General features: G+C 42.4%; 2 protein-coding genes and 1 long non-coding RNA gene across 5 annotated transcripts in view; 2 read left to right on the forward strand and 1 right to left on the reverse strand.

Moving 5' to 3' along the window:
- The window catches only part of colec12 (collectin sub-family member 12), a 34,291-nt gene extending 30,167 nt beyond the window's left edge, over positions 1–4,124 (reverse strand). The window contains exon 1 of the mRNA XM_030403680.1: positions 3,603–4,124. Coding sequence (XP_030259540.1) covers positions 3,603–3,609 — 7 coding nt within the window. The 5' untranslated portion in view covers positions 3,610–4,124. The remainder of the gene's footprint in view (positions 1–3,602) is intronic.
- LOC115573067 (uncharacterized) lies at positions 3,707–5,126 on the forward strand. The gene is made up of 2 exons (XR_003982215.1): positions 3,707–3,836; positions 4,571–5,126. It is a non-coding gene; the product is annotated as an uncharacterized LOC115573067 (long non-coding RNA).
- A 3,099-nt stretch (positions 5,127–8,225) lies between these two features.
- Positions 8,226–14,941, forward strand: clul1 (clusterin-like 1 (retinal)). Of its 3 annotated transcripts, none has more exons than XM_030403681.1 (9): positions 8,226–8,403; positions 10,542–10,683; positions 11,051–11,199; positions 11,289–11,459; positions 12,503–12,941; positions 13,033–13,155; positions 13,235–13,449; positions 14,289–14,467; positions 14,709–14,941. In XM_030403681.1, exons 2-9 carry the CDS (start codon positions 10,581–10,583, stop codon positions 14,722–14,724), a joined length of 1,395 nt encoding a protein of 464 aa, XP_030259541.1. In that variant the 5' UTR covers positions 8,226–8,403; positions 10,542–10,580; the 3' UTR covers positions 14,725–14,941. The 3 variants fall into 3 exon arrangements, with proteins under 3 accessions (XP_030259541.1, XP_030259543.1, XP_030259542.1); XM_030403682.1 differs by lacking the exon at positions 8,226–8,403 and adding an exon at positions 8,930–9,043; XM_030403683.1 differs by lacking the exon at positions 14,709–14,941 and having other exon boundaries at positions 8,239–8,403; positions 14,289–14,471.
- The last annotated feature ends 244 nt before the right edge of the window (positions 14,942–15,185 follow it).

Consider the following 15,185-nt stretch of genomic DNA (forward strand, 5'->3'; position numbering starts at 1 on the left):
TTCATTAAAGAATGTGAGCATCTAAATAAATTAAATTCTTAGGAAAAAAGAAATCTGAGCTCTCAGTCCTCATCAGCGGATAGAATTTTCTTAATTTTTGGCAAAATCAGCAAACTATCCTGCCGATGAAGAACGTGAACTGCTGTCCAAGAGGCAGGAATTGACTTTTCAATCCTTTTGGTTTTTCAAGGCTTGCGTCCACGATGCAGGACTTGTTTCGTCCCGGTTTCACAGTCAACTGAAGCCATTTTCTTGCGCAGCATTTCATATCAAACAAAACATACACCCCGTCTCACTCAGACTCGCTCAGCCCTTTAAGTAAACTCTTCTTTTTCCTTCACTCGGTGGGATGGCTGCCTCTCCCATGGCCCGACAGTCCCTGAGTGTCGTCTCCTTTCAAGCTCCTCTCATGCCTGTGGGAAAGTACTTTGCCAACTTCAAAGCTTTTTTTTTCCCCTGTGTCATCAGCAATGGCCAGTAAAAATAAAGAAACACCACACGTCCTGGAGACCTTTAGAAAAACAGAGAACCTCTTCTTCTATGATGCCAAAACCAGGGAGGTGTGGCATAGAAAAGCTAATTACAGTGTGAACAGGTGAATGAAGAAAGCAGATTGTGTTTTTCATGGAGTATTGCATGCCTCTTCCAGAACTGAATTGTCTGTGAGTGCTCATAAATTACTGTTTTGGGCATTGAAACAGTCATGACAGAGAGCAGGTTGAGCTAAGAGGTGACAAGAATGATCCAAAAATCTAAAAACCACATCTTACTTGAAGAGTTTGCCTTTCAAATACCCCCGATACCCTGTTTCCTGTTTGTGTTTCCAAGCAACATTATTGTGTCCCATCACAATGGTGTTTTTACCGTAAGTGTGCCTGGCTTCAAAGGAGCCATTTGGGGAAAAGGAGTTCATCACATTTTACACAAAGGGTTTGAAAACTGAGTGGATTTGAAAGTAGACGGATGAGTCAAACTCCTTGTTATTCTGATGTTGGGATGAATATTTCTGGACGGGGCCTGCAGTAATACTGTAGAGGGATCACTCAACATGAGATGAACAGACCCCAGTGGGTGCTGATCTTATGCTGGAGGTCAAACGATGAGAGGGCATCCGGTCTAAAACAGGGCTGGATTTGGTTGAAAAGTGAACTGTTTTCAGATTAAATTACATGTTAATCTTAGAAAAACTGCATTTTAATGACTCAGTTTCAAAATATAGTTAGTACCTGCCTCTCTATAGGCATTAAAACAATTGTTATAACTGGTGACTAGAAATCCCAAAACACTCAGAATCTAGCTCATTTTTGAAGGTCAGGGCGTAGGACTGAGGGGGATTTTGAAATAAAATTGTGTTTCCAGGAGTGTAAAATCATCTGAAACTAAGAAATGCGAGGGAGCGGGCCCTCTTCCACAGAGTAAGCCATGTTTCTACAGTAGCCCACAATGGACAAACACTGGCTCCAGAGAGGACCTTGTTTTTTTAGCAGCCATCGAAGTGGAGGCTGTTACAGTCTGCAGCCTCGAATCTAGATAATGCTATTTTTTGGCCTTTTGGCTTTATTGACAGGATAGCTGAAGACATGAAAGGTTGAAAGAGAGAGGGGGAGTGACACACAGCGAAGGGCCCCAGGCTGGGACTCAAACCTGGGGCCGCTGCAGTGAGGACAACGACAACTGTTGGCCTGCAATTGACTAAATAAGTGCTCTCTGGGACTGATGACAGATCACGATATTTTGATGAAAACTGCCAATGACGATTTTGTTTTCCTGCAACATGTTACATGTTTTTACATGTCTTTGTAATGGCTTTTTGTTCACCATCAAAATCAGACAAGAAGCCCATGATTTATGCTTTGCTTTTTCTACAGTTTGAAAAACTCAGTGGTCTTTATGGATGAGCTGATAAAAGGACAAAGCGATACAAAAATGAAAATTCAGTCATGATCTTCTCACCCTGATGCTGATGGACAAGCAAGTGGCATTTTGTAGTCTACAAAACATTCACAGCACAACAGCACTGTAGTGTTCTTCTGCTGAGGTAGATGGGGACATGCAATAAAAAGTAAAGAACAACCCATAAAAACAACAAAAAAATGGTCCCACACAGCTTGTCTGACATAATCCAAGCCCAGAGAAAAGATGGAATGTATGCCTGTTTTTAGCCAAAATGCTCCCTGTAGCTACTGAGCTGAGAGCATTAGCCTGTACCCCTCAGGTACATGGGCACAACCATGTGTCCACGGTGTAAATACAGTCATATCAAATCATTTTGGGATCTGAGGGCTTCCGTAGATGAGCTGTTTGGAGCCTTTCGTGTTTTTTCTGGTTGCTTTTTCATATTTTAAAACAAGTCCATATCTACCTCAATCTCCAGAAATGTGTACAGTACAAAACTTCTTAGGACTTTCCATCAGCATGTGACTAAATCTTCACAAGTGAGCGAACTTATCCTTTAAGTTCCAGAAAAAAAAAAAAACGTGTCACTTTGGATTTTGTGATATAGAAGTAACATTCAAGCTCAAGACATTTCTTTTTGTATTTATGCATCGTATTCTCTTTTATTTGTGAGTCTGAACATGAGGCGTCCACGGTGCTGCCAACGTCTTCAAAGGAAAACATTAAATAAATCACACTGGACAAAAAAAACAAACAACAGCATTCCCGAAATTCCTCCAAAGACAACAACATGATGGTCTTCATGTCTCCTCGCCTCTCACTATCATTTCACAGTAGTCACAGGAAGTGGCCGACATGCCAGTCCACATCACAGAGTCACTGTGAGAGCAGGAGGCTGTTTATGTTCAAGCCCACAATGCACAGCTCTGTGTCGGTGTTCTCAGATGGGCCACAAGGTGGCGGGAGCCATGTAGTGTTTACACAGTGTAACAAGAGGCTGCTGACCCATCAAGTGTTTCTGTAAGTGGGTGAGGATGGATGACACGCACGTTTTTTTAATTTCACCACAGGAGACTCGTGTTTATTTGTTTACTTTGCCCGATCCTTTATTTAAAAGTATGAGTCGTTGCCCGCTGACCACCGTGACTCCTGCACTTCTTGCCCTCTTTTATTTTATGTAATGTGGTGACAGGCGGCCAGGCATCGGGGGTTACAGCCTGCCACAATAAAGCTGTTCATGTACGGCACTCGAGCCTGACTCAGTGTTTCCCTTCTGTGCTTTTGGTTTTTCTTGAAGCCAAAGCAAACTTGTTGAACCACCGCCGCAGGAACAACAAAAAAATTCAAAGAAGCACAAATAATTTCATATTTAAGGACAAACTGACTCAAAATGTGCTCTCTTGGTGCAGCAAGCATTCATGTGGTGGTTTTTTGTTTGTTTTTTGGCCCTGTTGCGCATATTTCTGTTGGTGTAGGTTAGTGTTTGAAGTGCAGCGGCGACCAGATGCAAAAGATTCCCAAACTGAGTCCCTTAATTGAAACCAGATGTCAGACGCGAGTTGTAGCCCACGCATTCCTCGCGTCCCAGGCTGCGAGAGGGGGGAAAGAGGCAGAAAAAGTGACAAAGAAGGAGTGAGAGGGGTGCTGTGCGTGCAGGAGGTAGATCAAATGATCAGCGGCGATGTTTCTCCTCTTAATGAGCCTACCTTTCATTGTGGCTCACAGGACTGTACCGTTGTGAAGAAGCTGCTGTTTGAAGTTACATCCACAGCATCGCAGTGGCAATGCGCCCGAAAGCTCCCCTGCGAGCGCACGGCACCTCGGATGTGCGACTTTCCCCCCCAATATCCACTGTTATCTTTGTGTGGAGTAGTGGCAGCTAACACAGTCGGAGCTCCATCCGTGACTCTTCGCTCCTGGGAGGATCTCCTACAGCGCAGGTAACTTCAGGGTCGTCCCTCAGACGCTGCAGCAGAACAAGAAATAAAAAACTGAACTGAACTTTGTTGCTGCAAGAGCGAGAGAACTAAACTGGTTATTTTGTCTGGTAGTTCTGAGAGATGCAGAGGTGAGGATGTATCCCGGTCCAGCTCAGCTCTCTGTGGTACCCGCAGCAGTAACCGGAGACACTCTCACACACACACAAAAAGTGCAGGAATCCAAACGTGAGAGGAAGTGGTGCGCCCGTAGGGCTGCCTGCAGAAACCACGTGTTCCCACATCTGTGCGCACCGCCTGCACCCCTGCCCTGTGTGTGTGTGTGTGTGTGTGTGTGTTACATACTGCCCACAATTACGCTGAATAAGCTTCTTTATATTGCATTGCATGAATGATGAACAGACATCACTTACAGATGAACACAGAGCAACATGTGGGGCTGTGGATGTCAAAATAAAAGCATCCATGTTACTCACTTTGAGTAGTGTATTGTTCCAATGTTCCCTTTACAACGACATACTGCAGATTTTTTTTTTACATCAGTATATGTGATGCCAAAGGTGGGCTGCTTTTATACTGTCATTTGTCTAATTCAGTTTACAAATATACAGTCACCGAAACATGCTTAAAGCTCCCGTATCAAACTCATTTTCAGGTTCATATTTTTATTTCAGGTGTCTACTAAAAAATGTTTGCATGCTTCAATGTTCTTTTTCTTGTGCTATCCACTGCTGCAGCACCTCTATTCAGCTCGGCCGCCTCCTGAAAAAGCCACGTCTGCTCTGATTGGTCAGCTCTCACAGTTCCATACAGACACTGCCAAGCCCCCAGGAAGGGCACCAGGCTTTGAAGACAACTTTCATAGTGGCCAAACCGTGTGATTACAGTGTCACCTGATGCACTGTGGCCAAAAAACACTTTTTCCCATAAGCTTACATTGTGAAAGAAGTGGCTGTAAAACCGTGGATACATTTTTTTCGAACCAGGCCATAACAATGAACAAGATTGTGCCTCCACTGCTGTGTCTGTCCGCCATGTTTCTTCAGCACCTCTGCCGATGGTTTTGCAAAATAACGGCTATGCTTGGGAAGTGGCTGAGGGTGGTGACTGTGTAGTTGTGACATCACAACCATAGGGATGTCATATGTTGACGGTACTGTTTGTGAGTACAGGCTGTGTGTGTTTTCTCATGGATTGGCCGTTTTGATACTTTCACAGTATTTAGATCACCAATAACTGATTTTAATACAAGGAATCTTACTTTTACAATAAATCCTAAACTTTAGAAACTCTTATCCTGCACATCAGACTCAGATTTCTTAAATAATTACTTGGAGGGAGCAACAAGCTGGACAAATTGATATGACAATTGCCTATTTACACATCAAGCTCCAGAATTATTATTCATTTGGAGTAACATAGTCCAATATTCACCATCTTTTATGTGTTTATTTGGTCTCTGTCTGCTCCTGAAGAAAATATCAGGCTGACAATCACTTAACTTGTCCGTCTCTGCCGTTAAGTGCTGAGCAGGTAGCGTACAGAGGGTTTATCAGAGCTTGTTCAGTCGAAAACAGTTGCCTGCTACGGCTGCAAAGCTGAGTCGTAAAAACCAAAACAATGAGCTGTAAGATGCTATAAATCTCCGTAAAGCCTGTACATTTCTGATTAAAGCAGCTTTAAATCATACGGATTGAAATTTTGCGTGTTCCTCCAGGCGACTATAGCATGAAGTCTCAGGTGTCCAGTTTTTGTTCTTAGCATCTGCTGTTAGTTAGCTATGGAGTTGAGTAGAGTTTCCAATTGTTGCGTGATCATCACTGTACTTTAGACGGAGGGAAATACGCTCCCCTTTAAGCTTTTTAGTCTTGGAGGAGCTACACTAAGACATCATTAACACCAATCTTGTTCCCTCATAGACAAAAGTCAACACAGCTCTCAGGCCCTGTTGGTTCCCAGCCCTTAACTGTTTCATCCATTACTTCAGGTCTCTGTGAAGCAGTTTATCCCCTGCGCCTGTTTATCTCTTCAGCTCAGGCTTTGATCCGTACCACAAAACTTAGCACAGGCCCACATCGAGAGCCGGTTGTAAGGACCTGCTGCTGCACACTGAAGTCTGTAAAACTCTAAAAAGAAAAAAAAAATGTTTCTCCTGCATTGATTCTTCACTGTAGATTGTTTACTATGATTTACATTTATGATTCTGTGAGTGATTGCTTGAATGTATCAGACCTTTTTACCGTCAACTATTTTATGTTTATTTCAACCGCGGGAGAACACGGGGAGAGCGTTTCTCCCTCCAGCGTTATAGGAACCAGGTGTCGAAGGTGACAGCGAGGCTGCAGACTGAGCTGAAGAGCTGGCTGGTTTTGATTATTAACCGGTGAGGACCCTATTTTCTGGGTCACAGCATGCAAAGAGGGCACATTTTTGAGGTAGATGGGGCACCAGTGAAGAGACGGGGACAGAGGAACCCTTTAACCCCACATTCCTTCAGGAGAGGAGATGCTAAAAAGCTTCCTACTGAGAGGAATGTTTCCCTATTCCAAAAATACTCTGGATTAACATCCGGCTAAAGATCTAAGAATAGCCCTGGGTAGTTTATACACTGTACATTTTTAAAGTTGACTTTACTTTGAACAATTTAGGAAACACATTACCTCAGAATTACCATGTAAAGTATGAGTTGTACAAGCTTAAAAGTTCCAACACCTTAGAATACTTGACTGGGTTATTTTGAGGTAATTGGTTGTTTTAAGTAAAGTCACGTTGTCAGATATTACAGTGCCACTGTAAAAAATATATACTGTAATTTGCAGTCAATTACGAGCTTATAATTGCAAATTGTAAATTCAGAGAAGTACACTTTGATTATCATACAGTAGAATAGATGAAAACCACAGAAATGTGAAGCGCAAGGAGAACTAGCTTGGCCTAGCAACAAGTTTGGCTTTGACCACGTAGGTGAAACAACCGTCTGGCAGTGAGTGATTGTAGAGCCGGAGGAGATGCTGCAGGCTGATGAGATGATGAGAGGCTGGTGTGTCGAGGAGAGGCGCAATGAGCTGACTGCAGACAGGTGTGTTCAATAATCAGAGCTAGGAGAACCAAGGTACCTCAGAGGTGAAGAAATGCCACGAGAAAATGAAAGAACCAGTGGTCGACCTACTCTCTGAAATGTGTTCTTTCATTTTCTGGAGGCATTTCCTCATCAGGAGTCATATGACAAAGATACATCGGGGTTTAGTGTGTTTCTTCATGCATTTCTCATTGATTTCAGTACAGCTGACACCGCGGTCTGGCACCAGAGCAGGAAGGAGAACACACACACACACATACACACACACACACACACACACACACACACACACACACACACACACACACACACACACACACACACACACACACACACACACAAACAGGCCAACAGAGCTAGACAGACGGTGGGCACTGTAAACACAGGGAAACACTAGAAATTTCAGGGATACAGCCAGGGGCGTAATAGTTGGTTGTATAGTTAAAGCAGAAAGGATGCAGCCCTGTGGCAGTTAGCAGTCTTCCCTTCTGGAAAAAACAGCATAGACCAGCACTAAAACCGGCACCAAAACACAACACATGCTGGTCTTGGTGGTGACCAGTCATTAGCAAGACCGGCATATGTTGTGTTTTGGTGCCGGACCATGCTGTTTTCACCAGCAGGGTTATGTGATCAGCACGTGGCTCAGCTCCAGCAAAACAGTCTCTGTGATCACGTGACCTCTTCTTAACTTAACAACTCATAAACAAATTCCCTCAATCAAATAACAGAAACACTATTATCTAAAGTGACGGTGATGACACCACGTCTGTGTATGTTACAATTTGTGGTGCTGTATGTGTGTGTGTTGCAATAAGGATTTCCCAGTAAAGGATCATCTAAGAATTGAATCCAGTGCACCCACAGGGCCTGAACCACAGAAGCTTATAGACATGCCAATATCAATTAAACAAGCTTCAATATCATTGTGTCTTAGAAACATTACAACTAAAAGATATGTATATGTATGCTCATGTAAACAGCTGCTTTGACATCTTAAAATCAGTACTGTATTTTACAAAAATACATTAAGTCTTTCTTCAATTGTCAAAATATTAAAGTAAAAACAAATGGTTTTACTACAAAATAAAAGTGTCTAAGTGCCACCATATGAGAGTCAATATGACATAAAGTCCATTTAATTTGAAGCACAACTGATTCTTCCTGTATTCATCATTACATGTCTGATCTTAAATGTGTGCAGAAAGACAACAGCCTTGTGTGATACACCTGTATGGCATCTGTGCTTTAACGGAATAACCCTTTCCTGTGTGTAAACAGTGGCCTGCGTCCGACATGACTAGGCAGCCTGTTATGCAAAGCAGGCGTGTTGAATGCCGGATTAACGGGGCATCAACATCAAGCAAAGACTGTAATAGGATAAAGTCTGAGTGGCAAGAGCACAAATAGACTTGACTTCACGGCTACTGTCCGCTCAGAGAGCACTTTGTTTACCTCTGCCACTGGAGAAGCACCTCCAGTCATCTCCTGGTAAGTGTCTTTGTTTTGATGGTTGCTTTGAGCATTATTATGGCGATTTTGGAGTTGTCTTACCTCAGATTTTAACTTAAACTTCATCCTAATTTTATATTTTACTAGCATCATAATGTCTATTTTGGGATAAGATGTTACGATTGTGAATATTCCATTAACAAATTCACATTTCGGAAAACTTCTCGTTATTGGAACTGTTTACAAATTTTTATGTTACTGCGACATCAGTTTTAATCAATTTGTATCTGTTTATATTCATATTTAACTCATAATGACACATTTATGATAATTATAGATTATATAGCTCTAATCTTAGTGTCAGTTTGAAACAACAGTTAGATATATCGTGAGTTAGATATAATAAGCTGACTGTACCTGCGACTTAAACCCATAATGAAATCAGTCGAGGGAGTACATCCTCATTTACTGTAAATCCCTGATGGACGGCAACTTGTGTAACGCCTCTGAGCGGGGGCTCCAGCTAGGTGAAGGCAGGTGACTTTATCTTGTTACCAAATTAGCATGTAAACACATGTTATGATATCAGAAAGCATGTCAAGGTTTCTTGTATGCTTGACGGTGCCTGACCTCCCGCACACGGCAGATGGTTCAGACATAAACAAGTTCTCAAGCTGAGGTGAGCCCCATGTTGTATCTTATTAGGTGTCTCTCACAATCCCCCCCTACTGCTGACCTCTTAAAAGCCGGGCTGTTATCATTCAGTGTAATGAGGAACAGACTACACACGGATGAAAGGAATAGAGAAATATCCTGCAGTGTTTGTGGGGTTCTAATTTGGCAGTCAAAGCAACACAAACTATAATATGAAGTTCAACATATAGTACTCAGATTTAGCCACACATGAAAGAAACTGTCAATAGATGATCTGATTTCTTTCCAGAGCTCGTTCCTAGATAGAAGCTGATAACTTCAACATTTATGCCTTTATTTACCAATATTCAGCAGGTTTCAGAGGCAAAATATCTAGAATTTAAGAAGTATGTTAAAATGGTAAGCAAGGCCGCAAAAAGCAAATTATTCTATTATACTCATCAGAGACTGCAAACCATTTAACGCAGTAAACGGTTTAAATGCACTCTCTGATCTTTTCACATTTAAGTTGTTGTATAACCTCTTGGTCACAGGCAGCATCTATAACAGTAACACCCAAGCCTGTTATGGTGAACATCTTTGACAGGAAGCCAATAAGATCACTGCCAAGTTCTTACGAAATAAAATGTCCATCACACCACAAAAACTTGAAATAGACAAGAATACAGTAAATAAGATATATAAGTAATTCAATATAAAATAACATAAAAACAATGTTTCGTATTAAACTATATGTGACAACTAAAAATGTATTGACCTTAATAAACAGAAATAGAGATATAAGCTTTGCACCTTTTTATGACACTATAACTCCAGTGTAGATAAAAAGTAATACTTCTTCCGCCACTGACATCTTCACCTCAGACTCCCCCGACGCCACAGATACTTGTTTAATCCTCTGAGCTCTCAGTAGTTTCCTGGCTTTTTTATCTATGTATTTCCTTTACTCACTGTGGACTCATTTTATCTTTTGACAGCAGCATATGACATAAGTCCTGCACCTGAATGGAAACAGCACAGTCATGGCTAGAAGCAGGGGAGAACTCAAAACTGTTGATGTGCAGCGTTACACAGCTTTAATGCCAGGATTTAAAAAAAGAAAAAAAAAATTACAATTCTGATTACCTAGATTGATATCTAGATTTTATAAATCTTTTCTATTACTGCACATACACTGTTTCATTGAATCAGCTCCTAACTAAAACTAACTGTACCTGGTCCAGCTGCTGGTATGTGGGACAAACACAGAGCTGGACAGATGTGTAGCACCACCTTGTGGCAGACCTACTTATGTCTGTGTACAGTATTGTTGATGTTTGAGCATGCTCGAGCTCAAATCCTATTAGCTTTCTAGATCAGAGTGGATACCACCTGTTCTGTTGTTTTAGTCTTCCTATTTAAACCCATTCAGTGTATGCGTCAACGTTGTACTGTTTCGGTGCTTCGGTGCGATCACAAGGAAAATGTGTGCACCCAAATGAGATTCTGTAGCAGTCATAACCACACCTGTCACTTCCTCTCAGACTGAGTTTGGCCTTCCAAGACACACACTGAGCCTCACAATGAAGCTCCTGCTCGGTTTGGCCGTCCTGGTGGTGACACTGGGGGTCCTTCACTCTGCCACTGAGGACCAGACCACAGAGATCCCAGAGGACACCCTGAAACGTGAGTCAGCATTTTGTTCTGTACCTGTAGTTGGTTCAAATTTAGCAGGCAAATGTGTCTAAAGTGCAATCAGTATCAACACCTGGCAAACATCTGTGTCTTCTGATATATACACTAAATAAAGTGTCATACAGTCACTAATCTTAAAGACTTTATACAGCTGTTGATTGTTTCATTTAGTTAGTTATACATATTCTTAATGTAGTTCATTTCTCTCATTGCCACGTGAATCACATTGCAGTGCTTTTGAGTCGATATCGTTGGCTACATTTCCCGTTTCGACTGTGAAAACTGTGTTAATCGAAGTGTTTGTAAAACATCTCACCCAGCCAGGTTTGTTCTCTCCTTCTCACTCTCTCTCTCTCAGAGTTGTCTGAGAATGGCGAGAAACTGGTGGACGAGGAGGTGAGGAGAGCTCTGTACGGGGTGAAGCAGATGAAGGAGGTGATGTGGAGGAACGAGCAGAAGCACGAACACCTCATGAAGTCCCTCCAACGCAGCAGTGACAAGAAGAAGGTGAGACAAGACCATCACAAACAGTCCCTGGAAGAGAGAACAGGACAAAGAGCAGCCAAATGATAAATGTGTCCCTCTTCTGCCACCAGGGGGCGGCCGAACTGGCGAAGGAGGTGACAGAGAAGCTGGAGGAGGCAGAGGAGCAGTGTAAAGACTCCCTGCAGTCTGATTGGGAGGACTGCAGGCCCTGTCTGGAGGACGCATGCAAGACCTTCTACACCTCCACTTGCCGCAGGGGATTTGCCACTTTCCACGCCAAGGTATAAAAACTGAAGCGCCAATCTCTGGATTCTTCTGGATTCTGACCTCCAAAGTCTCGGAGCAGCAATGACAAAAATAACAAATTGTACCAATGCCAGATGAAACCTTCTTTGGGCTCAGTTAGCTTCATGTTCTCTTGTTTATCCAGTCAGACACATATAACAACATGTCAGATCATCATTTGATCTGGTTACTATGACTCTGTGATGAGTTCGGTAACATTTGGTCAGTAAGTGGAAGGTACAAAACATCATATCTGAATTTCCTTTGAATTCCAGCAGTTTTTAGCGGATGTGAGCCATAAACTAGTTGGAAATTAGTGCTGCAACAACTCACTTCAATTCAGTGACGTATCAAGTTAGACAGAAACGACATGGACATGTAAAATAGTACAATCAGCAGAGGTTAATGGAAATGCATCAAAGGGGCGCTAAGTAGTTGTGGAGAATTAACAATAGTAATGAGTAACAAATATTCAGTAATACACAAAAGAAAAAAGAAAAAATAAGGTCCCCAGAACACTGTTTGAAGCCAGAAAAGTGGCAGGGTCCGCCACATATAGACAAAGTAAAACAGTATGAAATAGTTATATATACACGATAATAGTTTTAACATTTACATAATAATCACATTTACTGTACATAAATAGACTGCCGACATGGGTCTAACTTGACCCATGTCGGCATTAACATTCCTCAGCCGATGATCTGTTAAGTATGAAATAGTCGCATTAAGTCAAAATGACTTTATTGTTTGTTGATGGTGAGCAACAGGATGTAATGGCACATCTTGCATTAAATCCTCATGAGTCATGCATTAGTGAAGCATAAGTTAAGTAATCGCACGTTTTCTTTCACACTAATGGATTTTCCTTCAAACCAGTGGGTCTCTACGTTTTAGTAGTTTGTGGCCCCTTAATGTGAAGCAATGTCTCATTAATATTTAAACGTCTGAAGAGGTAGAACTTTATATGATTGTATTTCGAAGGATCTTGCATGCTCTTGCTTAGTAACCACAGCCTCCATCACTTTTCATACTGTAGGTGGAGAACTTGTTCCGCAGAGTGTCTAGGCGCTTTGGCTCCCGGGAGCCTTCCATCGAGGCAGGGGACATCCTGGTGAACCAGAGCCCCGACAGCCCCGACACTGAGGTTGCACGCATCGAGGATTCCTTCAACCGCCTGGCGAACAAGGTGGGCGCACTGGTGGAGCGCAGCGTCACCCTGGTCTCCAGGATAAGCACCAGGCTCGACAAAGCCCTCCGGAAAGCCTTCCTGAACAACACCGACGTTGTGACGGAGGAGAGCACCACCGATCCCTACAACCCCAGCCGAGACTCGGGCTTCCTGCAGGGTGTGGGGTTGGAGGAGGTGCTGGACTCCTTCTTTGACTTTGGCAAGAGCGTGTTGGACGAGTTTGGAGCAGTGGTGACCCAGGTGTTTGATGACATCCATGAGACAGTGGAGGAAGAGAAGAAGAAAGGTAGCAATACAATAGCAATTAACATCTTGAAGCAATACTACCAAATAAAATACACTGATCTAACTGTTGAACATGTTTCTGTTTGGTGTAGTGAGGGAAACTTTGCCCCGTTTCCTGCAGAACAGGAAGTTGTGCCGAGAACTTCGCAAGCAGACCTCAGAGTGCTGGCAGCTCCAGAGCCAGTGTGAGGCCTGCCAGGGAACCCTGCTCACAGGTGAAGCACCAGCACGCTCACAGCTTGTGTTAACTCCATCTTTACACACATCTGACCGCGCCTCCTCCTGTCCCTCCAGAGTGCCCCAGTGTCCGAGATCTGCACGTGGAGCTGGACGAGGTATCCCAGCTGCTGGATGTGTCCAAAGAGCAGTACGACGAGATCTTGTCTATTGTCCAGCGCCACACCGATGAAACCGTCAACTGGCTGAGCAACATGGCGGCTGAATTCAGCTGGGTGGGCCAGGCCATGAGCAACAGCAGCGCCCTTGAGAACATCTTCCGCATCACAAAGGTGAGACACAGTGAAGGATTGGAATGAAAAGAGAAAGCGACGCCAATTAACAATACTCACACATCCATATGAGCATCGAAACAGATTGTTTGGTGCTGTAATCATTCCTCCTGTGCACACTGAACAATTAGAAGGTCGGTTCATATAAAGCTTTACGTGTAAATGATTCAACAGCTTTTGTTCTGCGAAAAAATATATAGCTACCAAAGTTTCTCTTGCAGTTAAAGGGTAAGTTTAAAATGCATTGTGGGTAATGCAGCCACCGTGTTTTGGGTCACTTGGCCAATGAGTGACATCTCTGGAGTATCAGATTACATTCAGTTTATTCAGCTTATTATTATACTACTCATAGATCTGTTACCACACTTTAATGTTTAAAATGGTGGACTTACCCTTTAATATTTGGCTTAAGACAAGTCAAGAGGAAACCTTCCATAGTTACTCTCTCTTTAGTACAGAGATCAACGGACTACCACAAAAAGGACATTTTCTCCTAAAAGAACACATTTTGGAAAACTGTAGTAAAACTTCTCATATTAACTTCAGAAAACTAAATGTCATTTTTTATTTAACTAGAAAGTGATCTTATACGACAAGACGGAAATAATGCAGCAAAGAAAACCTGTTTTGGGGTATATATTGGCACAGGACCATTGAAAAAATTGTGAACTGGTCCTTGTATGAACCTTCACAAGTTTCAAACTAATATACATAAAAATCCTTAAATTTAAGATAAACATACACCAACTGGAGAGAAATATATCTTTGACATATTTGAGATGATAATGAAAATGTATCAACAGTTGGAGTCAAACATAATGTCTTCTTTGACCCTTCAGGTGGCACCACAGAGCCACGATGAACACAATCTGTCTGTCACTGAGACCAAGGTGGAGGTGAACATCCTGAACTCTCCCCCCCTCATCCTCTCTGTCCCCGGGGAGCTGGAGCTGCAGGACCCGGCCTTCATCCAGTATGTGACCCAGGAGGCCCTGAACAAGTTCAAGGAGATGGTCAGGTGAGAGAGACACGTGTCGTGCACCGGTCGCATCGTAGAGCTGGATTTCACTAAGAACAGCCTTCATCCGATATCTGTCTCTGATCTCTTCTGTCCTGCTACTTTTGATTTCTTTAAAAAAATCAAACGCACAAAAGAAGAAAATGTTTTTAGATATTGTCTTCTGAACGTTTTATTCTAATATTTCACGGTTATACTACTTTTAAACGTTCTCACATAACCACATTCTCTTTCTTCACAGGTATGAGGAGGAGTAAAACCACAGCCTCCTTTCCTGAGCCTCCATCAGCGCTTTCTTTATGGACAGAACTAGATTGTGTTTGTGTGTTGTAGCCAAACCTTGTTGAAAATGTAAATATACTTGAGTTGAACCATGTCAATCACTGCTATTTATTGAATATATAAAGAAAATGTACCTCATACCTCACCTGTTGTCAGCTGGTGTAAATAATAAAAAACAAATAGAACACAAAATAGAGTGTGGCTTCATTTGCTGCAAAAACTAAAAATCTTCAAGTATGTGTTGTCGGTGTTTGTGGTTGCGATGTCTCATTTCACTTAATATAAGACTCAAAAGATATAGGACACTATATGTAGACAATTTTTGTTCCATTTGTGTTTTGTGCTCATCACATTTTAAACTTGTCCTTGAAGTAGAATTTTTCCAGTGATTCTCTCACCAAATACAATGGAGGCAAGGGGAGCTTCGTTTGTCCTG

This window comes from Sparus aurata, chromosome 21 (genome assembly GCF_900880675.1).
Source record: "Sparus aurata chromosome 21, fSpaAur1.1, whole genome shotgun sequence".
NCBI lineage: Eukaryota > Metazoa > Chordata > Actinopteri > Spariformes > Sparidae > Sparus > Sparus aurata.